General features: G+C 36.7%; 1 protein-coding gene across 1 annotated transcript in view; it reads left to right on the plus strand.

The window, feature by feature from the left end:
- Positions 1–854: 854 nt before the first annotated feature.
- The window catches only part of LOC140171787 (ethylmalonyl-CoA/methylmalonyl-CoA epimerase-like), a 90,433-nt gene continuing 64,389 nt past the window's right edge, over positions 855–26,898 (plus strand). Inside the window, exons 1-4 of the mRNA XM_072195116.1 lie at positions 855–908; positions 4,039–4,132; positions 7,261–7,316; positions 9,912–10,058. Coding sequence (XP_072051217.1) covers positions 861–908; positions 4,039–4,132; positions 7,261–7,316; positions 9,912–10,058 — 345 coding nt within the window. The 5' untranslated portion in view covers positions 855–860. The remainder of the gene's footprint in view (positions 909–4,038; positions 4,133–7,260; positions 7,317–9,911; positions 10,059–26,898) is intronic.

Raw genomic sequence — 26,898 nt, forward strand, 5'->3', positions numbered from 1 at the left:
AGGCAATGATATAAAATTGGATCGATTGAGCCCATATTTATTGGTCGAGCTATGAGTTTTAAAATATTGGACGAGACGTAGTTGAGTCCAATATTTTTAAACTCATAGCGAGACCAATAAATATTGGGCGTAAAGCATCCAATTTTATCATTATTATGTGTTGGATCCAATATTTTCACACACTTGGATTCATCAAAACATAATAATGGGCAAAGCTGTTCAGTGGAAAATACATGTATGTACCAAACAAGATTAATTCATGATAAAGAAAAGACACATCAACTCATGTAGAATTGTTCCGCAACATTTTCGTTTCATGTTTATATATTTATTAAAAATTCATTAGGACAAATTAAATAACAAAAATTAATGTACAAGATATAAACGTATCATTTTAAAGCAAATTAACACACAATACATAACAACAATATTATAAAGTAGTGGAAAAACATTAATCACAATTATATAAAAGCAAATTACGATGAAATTTGGCAATGCTCATCAGAAATAGGTAAACTGTCACCAAGAAATGGTACACAGTCACATTAGGTGACTGTGTACCATTGCGTCTTGTTCCTACGAGGGATGTTGCATAGTATCCAAAAAGAAGAAGAAAAAAAAGAAGAAATGGGATGGGACTTCAATAAAACAAAAACAGTTATGTATTGCACTGGAAGAAACTAAGACCGAGAGAAGTTTACCAATTTGCCCCTTTTTCTCATACTAGGGGCCTATACTTATTAGTGTACTAGTATTCATGCTGAACATGTAAAATATAATGTTAATGTACACTGTCACTTCCGGGTTCAGTCGACGGAATTCCCTTAGCCTCGTTCTGGTTTGTTTGGGATATCCCCAAAATGGCGGCTTGCATCAGTCGTGATATTTTCAAAACACTCGGCAATTTAGTAAGTTTTCTGTGTGATTTAAAGAAATGACAAAGCAGAATTGCAGCAGTAATCAAAAATTGGAAGTTTGCGCCTTCTCCACATACAACTTTGAGCTTGTTTAGTTTTAAATACGGTGAAATATCGTACATGAAAATTTGGTTGATAAATATTTGCCAAATTTTGGGTTGTCGAATTTGGAACCATATCAATAATCAAATGTACATGTATTTTTGCAGGTGGTGGTCGCCGTGCATTCTCTAAATTCAGTAAATTTTCATCGTCAACCATGTAATTGAATGGGATTATGTTGAAATTTTAAAACGCTTGAAATATCACAAACAAATATATAGGCTTATGATAAATAAATAATATAAATACAAACTAAAACCGTTGGGGTTCGATAATGAACCCCACAAAACTAACGTCCGAGTATATGGAAAATGCCATACGGCCGAGCGGTTTTGCCGGCTCTCTCCGACCATCATGCCACCCGCCGCCTGTATTTTTGTCAGAATGAAAAATGAAATGGTCTATCGCCAACAGGTTTATATGATAGTGACATACATGTACATTTTTTGTTATCATGGATAGAGGTGTGAAATCTGTGAAACAGAGCGAAAGTAGACTACAGTATTTTGCAAAGACCTTTCCCAGACTGAGTAGTATAGCTCGAGATACTCTATCTAAAATACAGGTTTACATTTTACTATCTTACATTATCTTGCTGTATTTCAGCTAGAGCGCCATATATGTAGAAAACCTGTTTTTTTTCTGAGAACAATACACACACGTAATCTTTTCATGACTTCAGTGACGCGACCTCGATGGCTATCATTTCAACCGATAGCTTGGTTGCCATACAGGGCCCAATGTCATGTATGAATAAAAACTTCTTCCTCAAGTTAATTATTGTCTCAAAAATATGAGGATATTGTTATTGACATATTAGTGACACATGTGCTATATTTCTTCATCAATTCATCATGACTGTACTCACAAAAAACATCATTTTGTGTCAATTTTTCTCGAGTGATCGTCAGACATCACACGGTCCCCATTGTAATGGGTGATCAACAGGTGTAGTGCTGGGCTCACATGTTCAAAAACCGGAAGGGTATCACCATCAGTTTGCAATGACAAGTCGACCTTTGCAAATCGGGAGATGGATTGATTTGCCCAGCACTGGATTTTCCCATTAGTATTTAATGAGTGGCGCTGGTCGGTCGTCAAAACAACTTTGATGAAGCAAGGTTGCAAAATTAAACGGAATCATAATATGGTCGGAATTTGTACTTCAGCACTTGTGTTTCCGGTTAAAAGCAAGCAAATACTTCAGCTAAGATATATAAATGTTAGCCTAGCTAAATTGTAGACAAATTGGACAATCTAAAAAAATATTTTGATGCATTTTAAAACTGAAGACGATATGATGACTGAACGTGTTTATACTACTACCCTCTATCTTCTATCCACACAGTAACTATCGTGTCGTTGTGGATAGTAGATAGATTTCTCGATCAAAGTGAAGTAAGAGAGAATTGAATAGATGCGTGTTCGTCACAAAAGAAATCAACACAACAGAAATTAGCATCTCATGAATGCGCAACAAATCTTTAGAAATAAGAAAACCCACTTTTATGCAGAATTGGCTCATGTCTGGAGTAGTACCACGTCAGTTCCAATAATTACTGGGCGCGACAACATGATCGGCCCCCAGGATCTATGGATGGTACAAATGCGCTAAACACACACATTTTTTTCCCCTGTTGAAGCTAAAAAGGTTAATTCCCGGGTTGATTATGGTTGAAATTTTAAAAAATTTGTCTTTAAAAGCGTATTAAAATTATCACTTTTCAAGCTAACATGGTCATATATGAGACTAATTTGGTCAAAATAATACACACAGGCATCAATTTTGGTTTGGCCCCCTCTAGATTGTGACCCCTACAATGTATGTGCGGGCCCACTTGCCCCTGTGGTAAATCTGACCCTGTCAGATTAGATCATTCTGTTGAAGAAGGCTGTAGTGAATTTAGGAGGTTATTTTTAAGAAAGTTTAATTTTCCATATTATCAGTATTGGTCCGAGTATAGTCCCACCCGCTTTTTAGGGTGAAATTTTTCACAATTGGGGGTGGGATTATACTCAATTTAAAAAACTCAAAAAACCAACCTAGATGCTAGATCATTCATGGTTGACCTAATAAAAAAATAAAAAAATTTCAAGATGTTTTGTATTTTTAATATGAAAATTGATAATTTGTATTCATGTCATAGGGCCTACTCTATTAATGATTTCAAAATCCATTGAATTTGAATGCATTTTGAAATCATTAATAGAGTATGACATGAATACAAATTATCAATTTTCATATTAAAAATACAAAACATCTTGGAATTTTTTTTTTTAGGTCAACCATGAATGATCCTAGCATCTAGGTATAGGTCCAGGGACACTCCAAAACCGAAAAAAAAAACACCTTTTGGGCTGGTTATCAATTTTGAGGTTTTTACATATCTTAATTATAAAGATATTTTGCTCCACAACACCGTTTTCCCCAATGAAATTGGACATGTTCCTAAGCGAAGATATTGAGTTCGTAAGTTATGGTAAATTATAAAATTGGAAATTGAGATATTGGCCTATAAAAATATTAATGACAATGTTGAGAGTAGGAATTACCTTGAAAATCTCTCAAAAAATACAAGTTCCAGTTATATTCCGGTCTGAAACTATCAGACAATATTTTTAACATTAATAACATCACCAATTCACAACAAACCCAAATTGTGAAAAAATCACCCCAGGCAGATTTTTGGCTATTTCTCCATTTACGATCCTGCCTAAAGTGTCTCCTTTTGACAGGACACGTCACATATATATGGTATTTTTATTCTGCAGAATATTTCCTATGAAGTACCTTGCTGCGGGCCTTGCTGCCTTTATTTATGTGACAAGCTTTGGCAGCAGCAATTAGTGCCAAAAAGGCATTTACACTGCAGAAAAATAAAATTGATTCTTTTGCCCTGATCAGTCTGTGATGAATTGGATGCTAAGGGGCAGTTTTAATATGTATGTATGTGTCACTATGATTTGAAAAACACAATGATATGATTTCAATATTTCTGAACGTTTGTTTTTATTTCAGAGGAGGCCGTTATTATTTTGTAGAAGCTATGGTTCAGGGAAGCCTTGGAATCTAGGTAAACTCAACCATGTAGCGATTGCTGTGCCCAGTCTTGGTAAGTTTAGGTAAACTCAACCATGTAGCAATTGCTGTGTCCAGTCTTGGTAAGTTTATGTAAACTCAACCATTAGGAATTACTGTGCCCAGTCTTGGTAAGTTTAGGTAAACTCAACCATGTAGGAATTACTGTGCCCAGTCTTGGTAAGTTTAGGTAAACTTAACCATGTATACTAAAATGCAGAAAACCTTTGACGAGCGCGTATTGTAAGGATACATCGTGTATATACTGCGTTGCACGCACTTGTCTCTGATTGGCTGCTAAGGCGATATGTTGTTGCTGAGTGGAAATTTATGAATGAACTGTGCGCCGTACGCGTTGTTAGCGCCGAATTTGCAACATCACGGTAGTCGCGCTTGTAAAAGGTTTGCTGCATTTTAGTATAACAATTACTGTGTCCAGTCTTGGTAAGTTTAGGTAAACTCAACCATGTAGCAAGTGCTGTGCCCAGTCTTGGCAAGTTTATGTAAACTCAACCATGTAGCAATTACTGTGCCCAGTCTTGGTAAGTTTAGGTAAACTCAACCATGTAGCAAGTGCTGTGCCCAGTCTTGGTAAGTTTAGGTAAACTCAACCATGTAGTAATTACTGTGCCCAGTCTTGGTAAGTTTAGGTAAACTCAACCATGTAGCGATTGCTGTGCCCAGTCTTGGCAAATTTAGGTAAACTCAACCGTGTAGCAATTGCTGTGCCCAGTCTTGGCAAGTTTAGGTAAACTCAACCATGTAGCAATTACTGTGTCCAGTCTTGGTAAGTTTAGATAAACTGAACCATGTAGCAATTGCTGTGTCCAGTCTTGGTAAGTTTAGATAAACTCAGCCATGTAGCAATTGCTGTGTCCAGTCTTGGCAAGTTTAGGTAAACTCAACCATGTAGCAATTGCTGTGGCTAGTCTTGGTAAGTTTATGTAAACTCAACCATATAGCAATTGCTGTGCCCAGTCTTGGTAAGTTTATATAAACTCAACCATGTAGCAATTGCTGTACCTAGTCTTGGTAAGTTTATATAAACTCAACCATGTAGCAATTGTTGTGCCCAGTCTTGGTAAGTTTGTGTAAATTCAACCATGTATCAATTGCTGTGTCCAGTCTTGGTAAGTTTGTGTAAACTCAACCATGTAGCAATTGCTGTGTCCAGTCTTGGTAGGTTTATGTAAACTCAACCATGTAGCAATTGCTGTGTCCAGTCTGGGTAAGTTTAGGTAAACTCAACCATGTAGCAATTGCTGCCCCCAGTCTTGGCAAGTTTATGTAAACTCAACCATGTAGCAATTGTTGTGTCCAGTCTTGGTAAGTTTAGGTAAACTCAACTATGTAGCAATTGCTGTGCCCAGTCTTGGTAAGTTTATATAAACCCAACCATGTAGCAATTGCTGTGCCCAGTCTTGGTAAGTGTATGTAAACTCAACCATGTAGCAATTGATGTGTCCAGTCTTGGTAAGTTTATGTAAACTCAACCATGTAGCAATTGCTGTGCTCAGTCTTGGTAAGTTTATATAAACTCAACCATGTAGCAATTGCTGTGCCCAGTCTTGATAAGTTTATGTAAACTCAACCATGTAGCAATTGATGTGCCCAGTCTTGGTAGGTTTATGTAAACTTAACCATGTAGCAATTGCTGTACTCAGTCTTGGTAAGTTTATATAAACTCAACCATGTAGCAATTGCTGTGCCCAGTCTTGGTAAGTTTAGGTAAACTCAACCATGTAGCAATTGCTGTGCCCAGTCTTGGTAAGTTTAGGTAAACTCAACCATGTAGCAATTGCTGTGCCCAGTGTTGGTAAGTTTAGGTAAACTCTACCATGTAGCAATTGCTGTACCCAGTCTTGGTAAGTTTATATAAACTCAACCATGTAGCAATTGCTGTGCCCAGTGTTGGCAAGTTTATGTAAACTCAACCATGTAGCAATTGCTGTGCTCAGTCTTGGTAAGTTTATATAAACTCAACCATGTAGCAATTGCTGTGCCTAGTCTTGGTAAGTTTATATAAACTCAACCATTTAGCAATTGCTGTGCCCAGTCTTTGTAAGTTTATGTAAACTCAACCATGTAGCAATTGCTGTGCTCAGTCTTGGTAAGTTTATATAAACTCAACCATGTAGCAATTGCTGTGCCCAGTCTTGGTAAGTTTAGGTAAACTCAACCATGTAGCTATTGATGTGCCCAACCTTGGTACATGTAGTGCAGTACTGCCAAACCCAAACACACACAAATACACCTTGGCATCTATAGCTGTGGACCTTTTTTTCTTAATTTTTTAAAATTTTGGATTTATAAAGCGCCTTTCTCCAGATCTTAGAGGACTCAAAGCGCTGTAATTTCGCTGCAATGGTGAATCCTCACAATCAGATCGCATCAACTAGGCCAGTTATGGCGAACTACACACACCTATCCGCATTTAGATTGTAACATCCACCAATTATCTGTGCAGCTCCCCAAATTCCATTGGGTGAAGGAAGTTTTGATAACCAAACAACTAATCACCGATTTTTGCGATACAGGAGGAAACCGGAGATCCCGGAGAAAACCTGCGAGAGCGAGCATGGAATCGGGATAAACCAAGTGCACATGAGTCCTTGGGCGCGCCGGGCTTGAACCCGGGACCTCAGTGGTGCAAAGCGAGGGAACTACCGCTGCGCTAACTTGCCCTCCCTACATTGTACTTGAAGCTTGACATTTAATTGGCAACATGGTCAAACACATTTTTGCATAAGTTTAGCTACCCTTTCCAAGTAACATCTGCAATTAAGGTACCCTTTTCCCCATATTTGTTGGTTTTGATACCCTAAGCGAGATAGTCACGTATCTCGCCCGCAGTGGCGGCACCAAGATTTTTTTGCTGCAAAAATTGCTGCAAAAAGTTGAAATTTTCGTAATTTTGGGTTTTTACTGGGGCATCTGGGAGGGCAAGAGTTCTGACTGGGAGGCATTTTTGATAGCGATGTCATACCATCAACTGTGTCACAGGTCAATAGGTCAGTGCCTGATCAGTGAGCCTGATGATGTGTCTTGGATGAGACATGATGCACGATACTGTTGCTAATAAAAAAAGTAAGTCCAGATGAACAGATTTAATATTAATTTTATTATGTTAAATCCCACTGTTTGTTTACTTTGTTTCTACAGAAGGGCAGACAAAATTATATAGAGATGTTCTAGGTGCTAAAGTCAGTGAACCAATGGTGAGTAAGCTTTATCCCCTATCACTAATTGTCTCCCTGGTATTTATCACCAATTCTTGAAATACATTTTTAAAGGATGTCTTCAGCAATCACAACATTACGCCTTATAAAAATAATTATCAAGCACAAATCATGTGGTTTTATTTCAAACAAACTCATGTTGACCATAAAAATGAATAAAAACAGCTGGCTCTCAACACACGATATGCAAAATTCCCACGTTGAAATTGTCTAGTGCAATGACCTCATGGTTACTTGTGCTCAATTGTTGTCAGCCTTCATTGTATTACTGGAACGTCATTGCACTGGACAATTTTGGTGCCCGGGAACTTTGAATATCACATGTTGAGAGACGGCTGTATTAATTCGTTTTTTATGGTCAATATGAGTTGGTTTCAAATAAAACCGCATGATTCATGCTTAATAATCTTATTTTCAATCATATAAGACACAATGTTGTGATTGCTGGAGACATATTTGCAATTGTTTACACATGTCTTAACTTACAAAAAAAATGGAATCGGGGAAATTAGTTGTGTTCGTCAGGTCAACAGAGCAAATTTTGACATAATGTCATATTCAGACATTAAAAGTCCACTATAGAACTCCATGTTAAATGGCCAAAATAGCCAGTGAGGTTTTTTTTTTTGGTTACCATGTTATTTTGCCTTAAAATGGACAGAAACTTTTCCTGACAGTGTTACTAATATTACTATTCAGCATCTGGAGTAAAGAATAACAAAATTAAAATTTGAGGGAAATCATATATTATGGCTTCATGTTTTCTGTGTGCAGTGGATGGATGCATATCTTGCAATAGAGAGGGTGGGCCATTTTAAGTGTACCATTTTGAGTATTCTAATTGAATTCTTTTAAGGGGCTGGAAAGTCTCAGAAATGCATTATATTAGGTAAAAGTGCTGTAGTTTCTTTTCAAGACAACTAAAATTGATTCACACATGATACAAGTATAGATTTTTGAAAAGGGAAAGAAGAGTCAAAGGATCTAAATAATAAACACAGATTTGGTGAAAAAATAATTTTTTGGAAAAAGTCTCAAAACATATTTTGGCCCATTTTTTTGCAACCAAATTATTAAAATGAACTCATTCAGAATTTAGCCTTTTTCTTAATCTTTAGACTATATTTTTGGATGGTTTCCATTGTCTTAGTTTTGGAATTATTAAGGAGTTTTGGCACTTTAAATCATTTCCGAAACTTGACACCCTCCTTAAAAAGATTATGGTCTGGAAACTCAATAGTTTGTTCTAATGTTAAAGGTGAAACACATTAAAGTAAAGTTATATGTGACATTAAGGGGAATGAGTCACTTGTCTGCAATTTTCAATTAGAAGTTTTTTGCATCATTTTCTGGCAGTTTGCAAATGCTACATTTTGATGCATCTGGTTACCGAGTTAGGAGCAATTTTTCAATGGCTGAAAACAATATAAAGCAAAAGAATTTGAACACTGTTTTTGGCAATATCTCAAAAACAATATTAGCAACATCCGACTCATTCCCTTGATCATGTCACATATATCAATGGAAAGCTTATGATTTCAGGATATTAAAAAACAATTTTCCCAATATTTTTGAAGCTCTCTTGTACAATAAGATCCTTTCCAGGGTCTATGGTCAAACTTGGGGGTACTATTATAACCCTGGAGAGCCCAAATGTGCACATTTATTTAAATGCTCATACTTTTAAACAAATGCATCTCAATAATTAACAATGAAGTGCCTGTTAACGCGGCTGTGTACTCTAGCCATTGTTTCATTCTCAAAATTGAGTTTTTATGATATGTTTGTACCTTGTTATGTTTTTATAAATACAAGGAATGAAAATCCAGATTTGTAAACTCCAACTGCAATATTTTAAGGATTTTATTTCACTATTCCACTCGTGTTTGAAATTGAAAAGGAAAGAAAAACTCAATCAATACAGCATCTATAGGTAAGCAAATATGATCATCGTAAAAAGCATGATCGACTCAAGAAACGGTTTTCTCATTTTTTATATTTTGGTCTATTTCCGATTTTGGGCATCATTTTGTGCAAATAGGCGTTTTGAATTTTAAAAAGTTCATTTTGATGCCTTATATGGTCAATATCTCAAAAAATAAGGCCAATATCAAAAAATAAAAAATATCGTTTTGGAATGGAGCCTCAAGATTGAGCTAAAAACAAAATAAAATATTTTGGAAAGAGTGTTTTTTGTTATGATGTACCTAACAAATATTGCCAAAAACTCACTTTTTGTGATTTTCTTCAAAATTGTTGTTTTTACCCCAAATCTGTATTTATATTAAGATTTATTGATGTCTTGCCTTCATAAAAATGTATACTTTTATATGTTTTATGCGAATAATTACAAAGTTATTGCACTTTTACTACATGCATGTCTGAGAGTACACAGCCACCTTAAAATGTTGATCATTACAGTAGCCTTTTGTGAATACGCTCAATCATCTGGGAATCGTAAAACGAGAGAATAAATTGTAATCTGGTTGACTAGATTGAATTTATTCTCTCATTATAGTAACTTGTGATATTTAAGTGTATGACCAGTATTGAATTGTTATGTGTATTTCGTAGGACTTGCCAGAGCATGGTGTAACAGTGGTGTTTATAGAACTTGGTGAAACCAAACTAGAATTACTTCAACCCCTTGGTGAGAAGAGTCCAATAGCGGGATACCTAAAGAAGAAACCTGCTGGAGGAATGCATCATATATGTATAGAGGTAGGGTACAGTAAGAGAACAATATTGGCTTGGCGCTTTTGAATACCCTCTGAATAGGGTTGCACAACTTCAGTTTTTTTGTAGTCAACTAGTTGGCACCAACTTAGTCATGACTAGTTGAGGTATAGCAGTATTATAGTGGTATGGTACAGTAACAGAACAGTAACTGGCTCAGTGCTTTTGAATACCTCTGAAATAGGGATGCACAATTTCAGCCTTTTTTGTAGTCAATCAGTTTGCACCAACTTAGTCATGACTAGTCAGCTCCAACTAGTCATGACTAGTCTAATTTTGAATAAAGCCTTGAGTTACCTTTCATACCCAAAATGTAACAAGCAACTGAGGGGCTGAGGGATACTGCTGGCAAATGTGGCATTGTAACCATGGTAACTGACAATCATGAGACATGGTAAATACAATTAGCCTTTTCAAGATACATGTATGGCGGGCACAATAGGATGGCGCTGCACGAAATGGGTAAAGTCTTTTGAAGATTGAAGATTGCCCTCCTTTTGTGTACGCCATACTTCGAAAAGGCTAATACGACTCTATGAATATAAAAAAATGTCAGCAACATTTTTATGTTACAAACTCTTTGCATCATCATTGTCTTACACTACAAGATTCCTATATTGGGGCCGCCTGTACAGGTACACCATCATCAAGGTACTGGTCTGGTACTGTGCAGTACCAGTGTAGTACCAGTGCAGTCCCACTGTTGGTGGGTCCTGTGCAGTAACAACATTGGTCATTTATGTAGGTACTTTGTGTGCACCAGTCAGGTACATTTGTACCTTGGCGACTGTGTACCTGTGTAGGCGACTGCAATAAGAATCTTGCAGTGTACTAAATGCATCTTGAGGACACAATGGATATTCATCATTAGTTGAAGTCATAGTCATAGTAGAAAGTTGCAATTACTGCAAATAGTTGCGACTATGACTATTGGCGATATAGTCATGCAACCCTACTCTTAGCCTCAAATGTGTAGCTACTGGTGTTTCTTGCTTTCTATCTGAAGAACTGAGCCAGTTGTACAACATAGTTATTTAAAGATGTGTGACCAATGTAAGTGAAGTTATCATGGTCATGTGTCATCAACTTTCATTTGCAAAGTGATGAAAGTGATACAATTAGTGGTAGGCTGTACAGCCTCCCCCCAAGCATTTTGACACCTTTAAAAATTTGTTGAAAAATGAGACAGCGCCGGCCAAAAAAACTACGCATAAGGGGTTACTTGTGACTCCCCCCCCCCTCTTTTTCACTCTTTTGACAATTATGGGCATTTTCTTTGGTGTTGGTTGGATTCTAATGATTATTTACATGGTTTTGGGACCCCTGGATATATTTATGCAGTTTTTACAAGAATTGTATGTTTTGATGTAAGTTTTAAAGCTAATGCAGCGCTGTTCAGCCTAAAAGCTGTTACGTATCCTGAAATTTCATCATTTCTTATTATCAAATTATAAGTTATTATAAATTACAGCATCTGTCCAGCTTTGAACTCTCATGCTTATTTCAATTGTATATGCGTAGTACCCATTTGCAAATGTGTATAAATAGACGCTTCCATTGAATTGCATGTGATCCAAAGTTTGTTGACCCCTGTATAATCCTATGGACAAGTCACCCCTATATTAAGATGTAGTGCTACTGCCACACCGAATGTGATAAAAGGCTGAAAATGTCAAAATATGGTTAAACAAAAATGGTTGCTAAAGGGGTTGTTAAAGGTAAAGCACCCTCACAGCCATATTTTACCTAAAACTGCACATTTTAAGGACACCAAAAAGTTTCAGTTCATAAAGTGCATAAATGGCTTTCCTAGACCTAAAACTATGTAAGTATATAGATACAAAAAATGCATTTACATAATTCTTGATGTGACAAAAATCTAGAAAATAAAGGTTAAATCTGCCCCCCCCCCTCCCCTTGGATTTTGTTTTCAGGATCAAATTTTGGACAGGGTGTTTTGGAGAAAATGATGGGCACTTGTCAAATCCTGGGGGGGGGGGTGGTTGGTCATGTATAGGAGCAGGTTAAATGGAGCATCTTTTGCTCACAGAATGACTTTCCAGGAATGTGAAGCATGCAAAATATTACTATTTTTAAAATTTATTTGGTCAAATATGAGGATAATTGGAATACTGGAAGTATTGAAAACTAATTCTGCCTTTTGTTACAATGCTCCTGATTGGTTAATTACACAATATAATCATTAAAAGTAACCAATTAAAATACAGCTCTTAGATCTCTTGGCAATTTTAAGCTTAATCCCCTTCAGCCCTACTGACTCTTCTTACCATATATCTGATTGGCTCAATACATGCTATAACCCTCTTTGTAACCAATCAAAATTGTTCTTACAGGCTGATAATTCATCTGGTATTGCCCATGGGGTTAATCAGGGGTCTTGCAAAAAAAGCACATCAAAGTCAGTAATCATTGGACATATCAAAATTTCCTTTATTACTATTAAGTTTATTACTGAGTGTAATGACCTCACATCACTATACATTACTATAGGAAATAGCCAGTTATACTATGAATTGGATGCTTAATTGGTTATAGTATGGATGTATACTATAGGAAATACATATTTAGTTTTATCAGTGTAAGGATGTTGTCTATTCATGGTCTTCTGGTGACTGGTCCTTCATCAGGAGTCACAAGGGCAGAGACCTTTTAAAGCAATAATGTGTGATTTGCATAAAGAATAGATTCCTATTTAAATGTTTGTTTTTATTGATCACATTATCCCCTTTTAATTTCGAGCCAAACAAATAAGCAGGGGTAGCGCGAGCACAAAAAATCAACCGGTCCAATTTAATTTTTCTGGACCCTTTGGTACCTGCAAAACCAACATTTAAGGGGTCCAATGAGAATTTAAGGAGTCAACCTGTCTGACATTCTAAACTTTGGAACTTGTCAAATATTCCAGTGAAATTATTAGTGTTGTTGGCCTATGGTGATTTGGAAGATTTCAAGTACTGATCTTTTTATTTTTTTACTTTTGATCGACGATTAATTATTCTTATACTGATTTGCGCCTCCTTGCATTGTAAAACTAAGGAGTACATACAGTTTTTATCGGACCCTTTGGTCACTTTCAACTTGTGATTTAAGGAGTCCAAAATGGCCAAAATCAGAAAATACGGAGTCCCTGGACGCGCAAACTCCTTAAATGCGACCCCTGCAAATAAGGTATAACAAAGAAAATTGCGATTTCATTCCAGCGCCTATGTTGCGTGTACCGCTCGCCGATCATATTACATGTAATATTGCACGGAGCATCGCGCTTGACATGTATACACATAAGCTGACATCCACGGGACATGTTAGCAAGTATTCGATCGGCGAACTCTGAATAAAACCGGGTCTCCCCGGTTTGAATATAAAAACTTAAATTTTACTGTTATTAAAGCACTTCAGGCTTAGTCTTTTACGTAGTATTTTAGTACACCACTGGACATTATAATTATGCAAAAAGTAGAAATCCAAGTAAAATTGATGGCGTCGCTGTGAAGCAAATCACACATTATGGCTTTAACACCTCCTTTATCAGCCTTTTTTACTTTGGCTTTTGTTCAGGCCCCTGAACCCTTGGGCCCCTAGACTATCCACCCTGTCCATCGCTTGCTATGCCCCTAATTTTGAAATGTTGCTTTCTTTAGTGATCAGTGAGTCCATCTTGGTTTTCCTCCCATAATGTAGACAGACAGGTTTCAAAATGATTGGTGACCAAAAATGCAGAGATCGCCGTGCTCTCCATATTCTCAACACTTACCAGTTGCACATACATAAGCATAGGGAAAATGTGCATTTTTTTAGAGCAAAATGCGTGTGCTAGTTTTCAAAAATGCGCAATTTGCTCTCTTTTTCCAAAATGTGTGAATTTTCTCCCCAAAAAGTTTGGATTTGCAATATTTAAAAATATTTTTTTTTAATTATACTTTTTTCTTCTTTAATTTCTTGCTATTTTTTGCGACGGCCTATTTCCTATATTTTTCCAACATGGATAATTGTGTTGCAGATCATTATGGATTCTTTGATATTAGTGAAAACTTGCAAATGGTTATTTTAGGAAAATCTTAAAATTTGCAGTCGGATCTATAATGCGCGATTATACCCAAAATGCGCAAATTTCGGCACTTTTTGCGCATCACACATTTTCCCTGACCTTACACATACATAATGATTATTTATACCACTGCAATAAATGAACTTGAAATAATGAAAGGTCAAAATACATGTATTTCTTAAAATTTGTTAAATTTTTTGTTGTTTGTGATGAAGATTTGTGCTAAATGTCAACGAGGTAGGGGAATCTTAGCATGAGGTATATTAGCAAACATCGCGCTCTTCTAGGAATTTATACTTGTGCTAATTTATGAAAAAGCATGAGCTACTGTGATCAAAATAAGAGATAGTAATCAGTGGTGTAGCCAGGTTTTCGGAATCGAGGGGGTTGGGGAGGAGCACAAACTAGTTTTAACCGATGGAAATATTTTTTTCATGATGGAAGTTGTGAATTGTTGACCCCATTGTTTTTTGCCCAGTGCACTCAAGAATCTTCCAAAGTGGGGGTGGTGCAGAGCAGAATTTCAATGCACGTTTATATTACGTGGCAATGTAAACAGGGAGATTGGGGGAACTGAGAGCAGGCCCCAGTGGCTACACCACTAATAGTATTTATGCTAAATCATTCTTATTATTTATTAATCATTAAAAATTAACACAAAATACCACAATAACTGTACTTAATTTAGACATGTACAAAGGTCTATTCTGCTTAAATATGATATTATTTTGTACAGTATCATTGCATGCCCCTTCAAGAGGAATGGGTCTTTAAGCAATTTATCCCGGGCAATTTATGTAACCTCAAAGTGTTGCAACATATATTACATACCTATATACATGTATTAAACTGTGGCTACATCTAGAACATTGCCCTAAAAATGAGGACATAAAATTCAGGGAAAGAACAGAAAAACCAACAGCATACAGAGTTCTATGCAGTATGGAACTATAAGAGTAAATGGCTGCAGAAAATAGCATATGTGTGTAAATGTGCGATTTAAGAACCTCTTTATATACATGTAGATAATGAGTTTGATCCCATGATGCTAGTCAGTAACCTGTTCCAGGTGCTAGGCATCACATAGCAGAAGGTCCTGCATTCTGCAGACTTGATGGCTTTTTGATAGTAACATACTTAAGCAAGAGGGTGATAGGCCTATCATACATAGAGCAGGCTTTCTCTAGCAGGGTATCGAAAGGAGATACAATCAGAACTGGCGAATTCTTAAAATGGTCTGCCAAAAATCACTTGCCCCCCTTTCAACATGCCAACAAATCTTCCCTCCCTTATTGTGCCAAAAAATCTTTGCCTCACTCCCCCTCTACCAGTCTTACTGCCATGCATTTACACACGACAGATTTTTGGGAACCCAAATTTAAAACCTATAGACTGAATCATGATACGACAAGCAGGAAAGTTTGCTTATTAGGCCATTTTTCTACATGTTTTTAGGGTGTAATGTCAAAGGTGTGACCACAATCTGTGCTAAAAATTGCTTTCCCCACTTTTCACCTGCTAATAAATGATCTTGCTCCCTTCCCACATGCGTGAAAAAAAAATCCCACATGAACCATCCAGAATCAGACAAAACTTTGGGTACACATAATTTTTGCACCCCCCTTATTGCATAGCACATGCAGCTGCATATCCCTGTTGGTACCAGCTATAAATCATATAAAGACTGTGTCATTGACATACAAACATTAATTTTTTTCTTTAAATCATGTTAACAAAAACACACTTTTCAGCAGTTGCTTAGTGTGCATGTTTGAATATCTATGAGCTAATCGCTTCAGGCTAATTTCTTGTGAGTGAGCCCTCTGCTGGCCAACAACTCACCAGCAAATTCATATGCATGTACTTTATAGACAATTTCCTGTTTATGGCATAGGAAACCAGCTCAGTGGCCTAGACAAGGACGTTAAGTTTGCAATCTAGTTAGAAAATGCGCACCAGGCCTTAATGAGTTTCATATCTAATTGAAAAGTCAATGACAACTCATATGAACAAAGCGTTCCATCAGTCAAGGCTAAATTCTATATGTTAATATGTTTAACTCTATACTCACTATGGACCACTATGGTCTCAACCCTATGGCATAGTCCAGTAACCTCAATTAAACAATCATAGTGCAAAATTTGACCTCAAGTTGAAGAGTATGATTTTTTGTACCCAAATTTTCAAAGGTCATTCAATGAATGTGCAAATGTATTGGGGTTCAAGAACTGTGCCCCTGATAGATGAGCATGTTGTGAATCCTAGTGACTGAAACGTGATCTGCTTATTTGTTTGTTTTTTTTGTCTTAAAATTCCATTTTGTTATCTCTAGAATTTCTAAACTACAGTTATATTTATTTAAATGCATGTTTCATGCAGAATTCATAATTTATCTTAATAAGGGGAGATTTTGACATTTGTGGCAAAGATTGTAAAAATATTGACTTTTGTACATGCGATGATAAGGGTTAGTTAAAACAACGTTATGTCCTGTTTTATGTAGTAATCAAATTGGAATTATTTCCACAAAAACTAAAATGTCATGGAGGAATTTGATAAATGGATGTACTGTTGGAAATTATATTATTAAAGTGAAGTTGAGAAGCAATTATTTTCATATTATTATTAATGTTAGTGTATTTTGGTCTTGTGGTCTTTCCCCTCATTTGTGTTGTTTTCAAAAGTTTGTCCCTTTTCTCCTTCACACATTATGACATATACTGCCAAAATTAGAAAGTCAATATCGACTGCTCATTGCCAGAAGTGAGTAAGTAATAGCTGCCATGTGTAGATAAAGAGAATATACTGTGTGTAAATTGCCAATTGTTCACAGGGCAGCTATTGCACTTACTGACTTCTGGCACTGAGCAGTCGTAATATTCCTCAGTTACCAGCTTATAATCAAGCTTGCTTGGGTACCCATCTGCTAAAGCCAAAAACAAGGTTCGTCTCTTAAACCTGTGCACATAAGTAGGTGAAAGCTTTCCTGGCACATAGCCCTGCGCTGAGTCTTTTTTACAGGCTTATTTTTTAGCTAGAAAGTAAAAAATGGCAGCATAGCGGCCAAAAGAAAAAAACGGGCTAAAAATTATCCCGCGTAGCACTTAGCTTGTAGAAAATTTGTAATGAATAATAAAATAAATAAATGAGAGTTGTCTAGTTAGATTTGTAGTTAGCTAGACTATGTTTAGGATCTAGTGTTGGGTTACAAAAAAAGGTTAGGTACATGTATGTATAGTGAAAATCTTACATCAGTGATGCTTCTCCATTTAGGTTAGTTTAATGATCTTCTCACTTACTCCTCACCACTGCGGCCCGGGTTCAATTCCCCTTGGTACCACATGTGAGTTTGGTTGCCGCTCCATGCTCGTTCTCGCAGGTCTTTCTCCAGGTGCTCCGGTTTTCCTCAGCTCCTTTATCTAAAATCGGACTTCTTCCCATATCCCTGTCCCGTAATATCCTGTTAGCATCCCTTGAATTTAGTAGCCTCTGAGTACTATTGGGTTTTGCCTGGCTTCGGTTGAATGTTTAAAATAAATTTTAAAATATTGTCATTTCTGTGATGTCACAAAAACATGAGCTTTTCAGCAATCAGCATGTTACTGGTGGAAATCGATGTATTTAGGTTTGAAGCATCAGGCAGGCTGTACAGCTTTAAAATTGTTTAAATGGTAGCTAGTGTTGGTGGAATGCCATCAGTCCGTTCAGGTATCATTTAATTAGTAATTTAATGGAGGATTGATGAAATGAGTGATTATAAGAGTAATATAATTTTTATGAGTTTGTAGAGCTGCAATATAGGATTGGTTTACCGGGGTATTGGTTGTTAGTTTGATTCGTACGCTCATTGTTTCTGTCATCCGCAATCACTAGGATATGTTCATCTATCAGGGCACAGTTCTTTAACCCCAATACATTTGTACATTCATTGAATGACCTTTGAAAATTTGGGTACAAAAACTCATACTCTGCAATTTGAGGTCAAATTTTGCACTATGATTATGTAATTGAGGTTATTGGACTATGCCATTGGGATGAGGCTCTTGTGGTCCATAGTGTTAGTTTGATTCATACGTTCATTGTTTCTGTCATCCACAATGGAAAAACAAAACAAAATGAAATGAAAGCACATAATTATTGTGGAATGTGATCATTATTGAAATAAATTCTTTGAGATTTAAGGTTTTTTGAGGTATAGATATTGTTGTCCCTGCGGATGAGTGCAAAACGTGGATAATAAAATGAGCACGGTCTGTATGTAGGGGTGCATGTGTAATTACCTGCAAACGTGGACCTACATTAGGATACACACAACCGTGGGCACACCTGCAACTGTGGATGTCTGTGGTTGCTGGCTATAACCAGGACAAAGCAAATAAAAATGCATTTAACTTAGAAATGTTTTTACTTTTCTGACTTTATTCTTGTATTTTTATAATATTTGCTATTTACTGTTTTCATTGTAGTGCTAGAGTATAGTACTCTAGTACCGTATTCTAACAAGTATGACGGGCATATTACTTTACTTATCTACTTGTTAATGTTGAAATTAAGACTATAGCTCTGATTTTCCTTCTGTTGGGATATTTTTATCCAATATTTCTCAACTTTATATGTCATGCAAACATTTTATCATAAAGCAAATTCAGAAGCATTGAGGTATTCAGAAACTTTATTTTGAGGACATTGTTTTTTCTGTACGTTTTACTTTTTACTTATAAGTTCCTCATTGAACTAAGCAGATGAAATAATATATAAAGGATTTGTACTTGAGTGTCCTTCTGAAGGTATTAGTTAGTGTAAAAGTGCAAATTGTGTGTTTTATATATAGCAGTCCAATTAGTTAATGGGCGAGGTGCTTGACTATTATGTGTGACGGTTTTAGTTTAGCCTTGGCTGTATCAAATACTGTTCTTGTTTAAAAATTGAGCCAGCTTGAAATTCCCCTGTCCAAGGAACTTACAGCTATTTGTCCCATTCTATCTGTACACAATTCAGGGCCTGGTTCTGGCTGCGATGGTTTATGTACATGTAGGTCGATTAGGGCTTGCACTGATCTCTTGAATGGTTTATGAAGTGTGCAGCTTTGTGAGTCTGGCAGCACACTATAAAGATCATCGTCATGAGGTTGGGTCACAGTATAGTAGGGCAATAAATAAGTCCAATTATTTATTTATAGCAAGCCTAAGTTGTAGATATTATACCCGTACTCTTTGCAACAGATTACTGCTAATATAGATATCATCTACAGAAAAAATGTCATTTGAATGAACATAGCCTTGTCAACATCAAGATAGACTGCCTGATGCCTGTGTGCGACTGTGCGTGCGTACACATCCACACCGATGGAGGTGAATCCAATTCACTCTGATTCACTCTGATTGGCTGGTATTTTCGATAATGTCTTTGATTGGTTTGATTGATCAGTATTTTCGATCACCTACATTTTGTGTTTTGAAATTGTTATATAGTGTAGGCCTATACAGTCTGAATATTCACCAAAGTGTTTAGACTAGGAGAGCCTGGACTCCCACCATATTTATTTTGCATGTATAGCTCTGGATATTTTTTCACCATATGCCCATCAAACCTTGAATTGTGCATGTATATCTATGTGTAAAAGCACTGTAAAAGCACTGTCCGTTATAGCCCTTTTTGTTAAGGTGCAAAGTCTTATCTCATTTCAAGATGTGCACTTTTTTTGGTACCCATGGGTGACAACCCAATATGGTGGCTTTCCCTGTAGCATTATGACTATCTGCACTCTCCCATTATAACCTCCTTGATCTTCTCTCAAACCCAATTTTCAGTTAAGAAGTGACCAGCATCACTATGGACCACAATGGCCTCATCCCAATGGCATAGTTCAATAACCTCAATTAAACACTCATAGTGCAAAATTTGACCTGAAGTTGCAGAGTATGAGTTTTTGTACCCAAATTTTCTAAAGTCATTCAATGAATGTACTAATGTATTGGGGTTAAAGAACTGTGCCCTGCTGATAGATGAACATGTTGTGGATCCTAGTGTATGGCTTCTTGGACCTCTCTGTTAGGCCAAGGAAAGTCGATTTTGAGTTTCCCGTCACCCGTCCTCACTTCATTTTCTGACCCTCACTTGAATTCATTATTGTGATTTTCCAAAAAATACTGATAAAAATTGGTTATATTTGCAAAAAAATTATGAATATCCCTTTATTTTTTGTGGAAAAATCAAAATCAAAACATGCATTTTGTTGTCAACCTTGCAGACTCTTTTTAATATACTTTTGAATCTCATTTGGGCTAAACATCCATCTTCAAGTGAGTGAGCGGCAAGTAACAACACATTTTACATGCGTGATGGTCATATAATGAAAGGCAGAAAAATAATGAATAATGAAAAAGTTACCTCACTTGTTTTCAGAACTTATGTGACGGGAAACTCAAAATTGACTGTTAGGGGTCTTATGTTTAAGTTTACAGCACAAATGTTATCCTCATATTATAAGGATACGGTGGCTCAGTGGTTACGGCCTTGGACTCATAATCTGAGAGCTTGCGTGGGTTGGAGTCCCTGTCCCACCACCGTGTTGCGCCCTTGGGCAAGGCACTTTACCTCGCTTGCCTCACCCCACCCAGATGCAATGGGAAGCTGTTAAGGGGTAGTCACAGTCGTTGTACTGATGAACCCTACGCCATTTGTAGGCTGCAAACGTGGTTCCGACATATTCTAATGACGGCGGAATAATTGTAAAGCACTTTGAGGCTGTTTACGGCATAAAGCGCTTTATAAATATCTACATTTTATAAACAACGATATAGACTAACACGTAGCATAGAAATTCAAATCAAAGTAGAACAAGTTGCAACTTGTATTTTGATTTATGCTGGTACTACACATCCTTATGTATAATTCATTCAATATTCATTGGGAAAGGTCAGTGCCATGTTAGTCAGTGTAATAAAAAGACTAACTCATCCAATGTGACAGGCTCACATTCAGAAAATCCTGGGCCTGTAATTTGGTATAATTGACCATGACACAAGACTGATGTGTAATTAGCTACTCAGTCAAAATGCTCATTCTATTTTCATTTTTGGCCATTGGGCGATTCAATTTAAAATACATTCTCCCCCTGTGGAAGAATTTGGAAATATCTTCCACAGGGGGAGAATGAATTTCAAATGGAATGAACACATTAAGCAGCTCCATTTGAATTTCATACACTCTCTAAGAAAGATTCAACCTAAATCTTCTACAGAGGGAGAGTGAGTTTCAAATGGAGCTGCATAATATGTTCATTCCATCTGAAATTCATACTCCCACTGTGGAAGATATTTCCAAAATCTTTCACAGGGGTAGTGTGGATTTTAAACGGAATAGACAAATTGACCATGACACAACACTGACTGTATAATTAGTTTTTCAGTTAAAAGGCCAATTGTATTTTCATTTTGGCGATTTTGCTTTTTCTGATTTCAATTCTTGTTACAAGTTTGATAAAGCAATGGACGCCTTCTGTATACACTATGGACCACAATGGCCTCATCCCAATGGCATAGTTCTGTAACCCCAATTTAACAATCATAGTGCAAAATTTGACCTCAAGTTGCAGAGTATGAGTTTTTGTACCCAAATTGTCAAAGGTCATTCAATGAATGTGCAAATGTATTGGGGTTAAAGAACTGTGCCTTGATAGATGAGCATGTTGTGGATCCTAGTGATAGCATTTTAAGATTGGACAACTATGAAGAAAGTAATCACTTTCATTTATAATTCATTGGAATGATAATATTTCAAAATTGTAATTGAAAGAAAGGTAATATAGTGACAGGAATACAATAGATAGAGGACAAACTAGAAAAATTTAAGACTGCATAACTATATGTTCTTGACCTTATAATCAAGCATTATCAGGCTGTCACTCCTTAGTCTTTAAGGGTTTAGTGTTAAGGCATTTGTGGCTTCGTGTTGATTAATCATCTAGAAAGCTTAAAAAGTAACCATTATTATTTCCAAATGGATCATTAGCATGTGTAGCTATACCTAGTCTCAGGCCATTAACTTTGCCCTGGGTAAAATTACTCGCCATCTTTGATGTGTTAAGGAAATTATGTAAAAATATGCGACCTTGATTACAATGGACTATTCCTGTTGAAATTCACACTCCCCCTGTGGACGATTTTGGAAATTTCTTCCACAGGGGGAGTATGTTTTTCAAATGTAATTGGTCAGGGTACATCCTTTTGAAACCCAAACTCCCCCTGTATTATGGCTTTACCTATATCTTCCACAACGGGAGTGAGTTTTTCGAAAGGAAGTTACCCAACCATCTGTTTTATTTGAAACTTATACTCCCTCTGTGGAAGACTTTAGCTAAATCTTCCACAGGGGTAGTGTGGATTTTAAATAGAATAGCCCAATCCATGGCATGTTAGTGCTTTCACTATCTTGTTGTATTTTGATATGAACTTGCAATAAACTCTCTGCCTAGAAACAGATGTAGAAAAAACAGCATAATTGTTATATTTAAGGTCATTGTGTGTTGTACACCATTGCACTGGCTATAGAATTACTACATTTTCGTTCTCTCCGTATCTTTGTGTAGCGAGCTAATTTGCAATCAAAAAAGCAGATGACAGCGCAAGATTGATTACCAAGGACACGGGGTAAATGGTAGGCCGCGTAACTGCGCATGAGCGGAGTCATTTAGCCAACGATCGTCGTCATCGTTTTGCTTCTTTAATCACTGTTACTAATCTCCAATAGAATTGTGTTTATTGTGTAGGTTTGTATTGTGGCCTAAGGGCATATGGGTCCTACATGCTTGAGGCAAAGTTCACAGACCTAACAAGACACAAATAAGCAAGTCATTAGCTGGGTGCTCAATTATCATACCCACATTTGATTAGGTCAGTATGTTTGAAGAGACTTTGTGTATAAGTCAATGAACAGAGACTCTTGGGGATGATGTCAATAGGGGGATAGGCATGATGAAAAAAATGAATTGAAAAGCTTATAATATATGTTGAGACTATAAAATATATTGTATATTAGGCTGTGCATGGTCCTGTTGGTCATGTTAGTCATAACCGTTACTGCAATATTTATGATGAATTGAATAATTTGAATGTTTTATTGGAGAATACCAAAGTATGTATTATTGTTGTCTCTGATCTTAGGATTGAAGTTGGAGATTAAACATATTTTGAGTCATTCTGGATTAGCTGCAAAATTTGTCAATGTTGATTTATATCGATGGCAATATTGAATTTTTTGAAATTTATTTGTATTTTAGAGTCCAACAATAATTAAAGTAATCATAAGAACCAGAATTTCAGGACCAAAACGGGCATATAGCAAATACAAAGTCCATCTTCTTTTACTTAGAAACCATCACTCCACTGAATGCAGAGCATATGAAAAATAACCAAGAGACCCAAAACTTCAAGAAACATACATAAATAAAAAGACCATCAACAAATAATGACAAAGGTAGCTAAATATTTTGGATGCTTGTTATAAGTCATTCATAGGCTTTGTAGCAAGGATGTACCTCAACACCAGTGGCAGGTGCCTACAAGTCATAGTCTGAAAACCCAATATAACATTACATGCTACATTATGTGAATGATACTTTGTGCCACCTGTCTCAATCAATTGTTAGTTATGTTGCTATCTACAGAAGATAACTCGCATATAACATTTAATTACATGCTATTTACAGTAGATAGCTCATATTAGAATATAATAACATGCTGCATTATGCATTATGTTGCTTTCTACAGAAGATGGCTCATATTTTAATAAAAAATATTAGCTTCTACTATCTGCATTGTGTGAATACTACTGTCTGCTTTTTGCAATTAAACAATTATGTTTAGAACAATACATGCTACATTGAGTGAATGCTACTGTGTGCTCGTAACCTACCTCCATTGATTGTTACAATTATGATGCTATCTGCAGAAGATAGCTCACTTAGAACACTACATGCTGCATTGTGTGAATGATACTTTGTGCTACCTTCCTCCATGGATTGTGACAGTTATGTTGCTATCTACAGAAGATAACTCACATAGAACAGTTACATGCTACATAAAGTGAATGCTACGGTGTGCTGCCGGCATCCATTGATTGTGACAGTTATGTTGCTATCTTCAGAAGATAGCTCACATAAAACATTGCATGCTACTGTGTGCTAACTGCCTCCATCGGTTGTGACAGTTATGTTGCTATCTACAGAAGATAACTCACATAGAACAGTTACATGCTACATAGAGTGAATGCTACGGTGTGCTGCCGGCATCCATTGATTGTGACAGTTATGTTGCTATCTTCAGAAGATAGCTCACATAAAACATTGCATGCTACTGTGTGCTAACTGCCTCCATCGGTTGTGACAGTTATGTTGCTATCTACAGAAGATAACTCACATAGAACAGTTACATGCTACATAGAGTGAATGCTACGGTGTGCTACTGGCATCCATTGATTGTGACAGTTATGTTGCTATCTTCAGAAGATAGCTAACATAAAACATTGCATGCTACTGTGTGGTCCATCGGTTGTGACAGTTATGTTGCTATCTACAGAAGATAACTCACATAGAACAGTTACATGCTACATAGAGTGAATGCTACGGTGTGCTACCGGCATCCTTTGATTGTGACAGTTATGTTGCTATCTTCAGAAGATAGCTAACATAAAACATTGCATGCTACTGTGTGCTAACTGCCTCCATCGGTTGTGACAGTTATGTTGCTATCTACAGAAGATAGCTCACATAGAACAGTTACATGCTACATAGAGTGAATGCTACGGTGTGCTGCCGGCATCCATTGATTGTGACAGTTATGTTGCTATCTTCAGAAGATAGCTCACATAAAACATTGCATGCTACTGTGTGCTAACTGCCTCCATCGGTTGTGACAGTTATGTTGCTATCTACAGAAGATAACTCACATAGAACAGTTACATGGTACATAGAGTAAATGCTACGGTATGCTACCGGCATCCATGGATTGTGACAGTTATGTTGCTATCTACAGAAGATAACTCACATAGAACAGTTACATGCTACATAGAGTGAATGCTACGGTGTGCTACCGGCATCCATTGATTGTGACAGTTATGTTGCTATCTTCAGAAGATAGCTCACATAAAACATTGCATGCTACTGTGTGCTAACTGCCTCCATCGGTTGTGACAGTTATGTTGCTATCTACAGAAGATAGCTCACATAGAACATTACATGCTACATAACGTATTACTATGTGCTACCTGCCTCCATCGATTGTTACAAATGTTGCTATCTACAGAAGATAGCTCACATATAAGAACATTACATGGTACATTATGTTGCTATCTACAGGAGGTAGCTCACATGCTATATTTTCTGGGACACCCTGTAGAACATTGCATGCTTCATTATGTGTGCCAGTTATGTTGCTATCTACAGAAGATAGCTCACATAGCTCACTACATGCTACATTATGTTGCTATCTACAGAAGATAGCTCAGAAAGAACATTGTATGCTTTATTATGTGAATGATACTTTGTGCTACCTGCCTCCATTGATTGTGATAGTTATGTTGCTATCTACAGAAGATAGCTCAAATAGAACATTACATGTTACTATGTGCTAACTGCCTCCATCGGTTGTGACAGTTATGGGAGCGATTACCAAATAGGGTGCGACTCTACTAGTCTCATTACAAGACTACCCAATCCCAACCCTAATCCCTAACCCTAAACTGTGTAAACCAGGACTGAACTCAAGTCTAGCAAGTTGTACCCGGTTTGGTAATTGTACCCAGTTATGTTACTATCTATAGAAGATAGCTCACATAGAACATTACATGGTACATTGAGTGCATGCTACTGTGTGCTACCTGCCTCCATTGATTGTGAAAGTAATGTTGCTATCTACAGAAGATAGCTCATATTCGAATATTGCGTGTTACAATTATAGTTATTGTAGTTGAAATTCATACACCCCAATGGAAGACATGACCTTAATCTCCCACATAGGGGTGTAGATTTCAAATGGAGTCACTCATTCAGGTAACCCATTCTCCATTTACACTCCCTGTGTGGAAGATTAAGGTCATGTCTTCCATAGGGGGTGTATGGATTTCAACTGGAATATCCCATTATCACTTCCAATTTGACACATTGCTGTTCTTGTCTTTAAAAAAATGCTTATTACTTAGCAAAATAAAATAGAATAAAAAATGCAAATTACTTAATTCTTGAGAAATCAGGGACCTCCTGATTTTCCTCATTATTTCACACTGTGATATTGGGTTGTTGGCTCATCGAGTGGAGTGGGAATTAATTCCAAGTTGCATACAAATTTCCCACTATTTATATGTTATGTTACCTTGGCAACAATAAAACAGGTGTTAGAAATGGTATAATTTTATTGTATGTATTGTATGCTAGGTCAGCAGAGGAAAAATTTGTTAAACATTCATTCTAACTCTCATATATTTTAATGAATAAATTCATGAATGAATTCATGCAGCTTCTATGGAACCATGGGCGTCAATCCTGGGGGGGGGGGGGACAGGAGGAGACATGTCCCCTTCACCTTTTCCCCTCAAACACCTAAAAAGTGTAGATCTTTGGGGGAGTGAAATGTATATCTTCAATACAAAAGTTAACATTTTCATATGTTGGATGGCTTTTCATCCAAGCTACATACACTTTAAGTACATATCATTAGATTTATGAGATTTACTTCAAGGACTTTTAAACGTCAAAAATATAAT

This window comes from Amphiura filiformis, chromosome 15, assembly GCF_039555335.1.
Source record: "Amphiura filiformis chromosome 15, Afil_fr2py, whole genome shotgun sequence".
NCBI lineage: Eukaryota > Metazoa > Echinodermata > Ophiuroidea > Amphilepidida > Amphiuridae > Amphiura > Amphiura filiformis.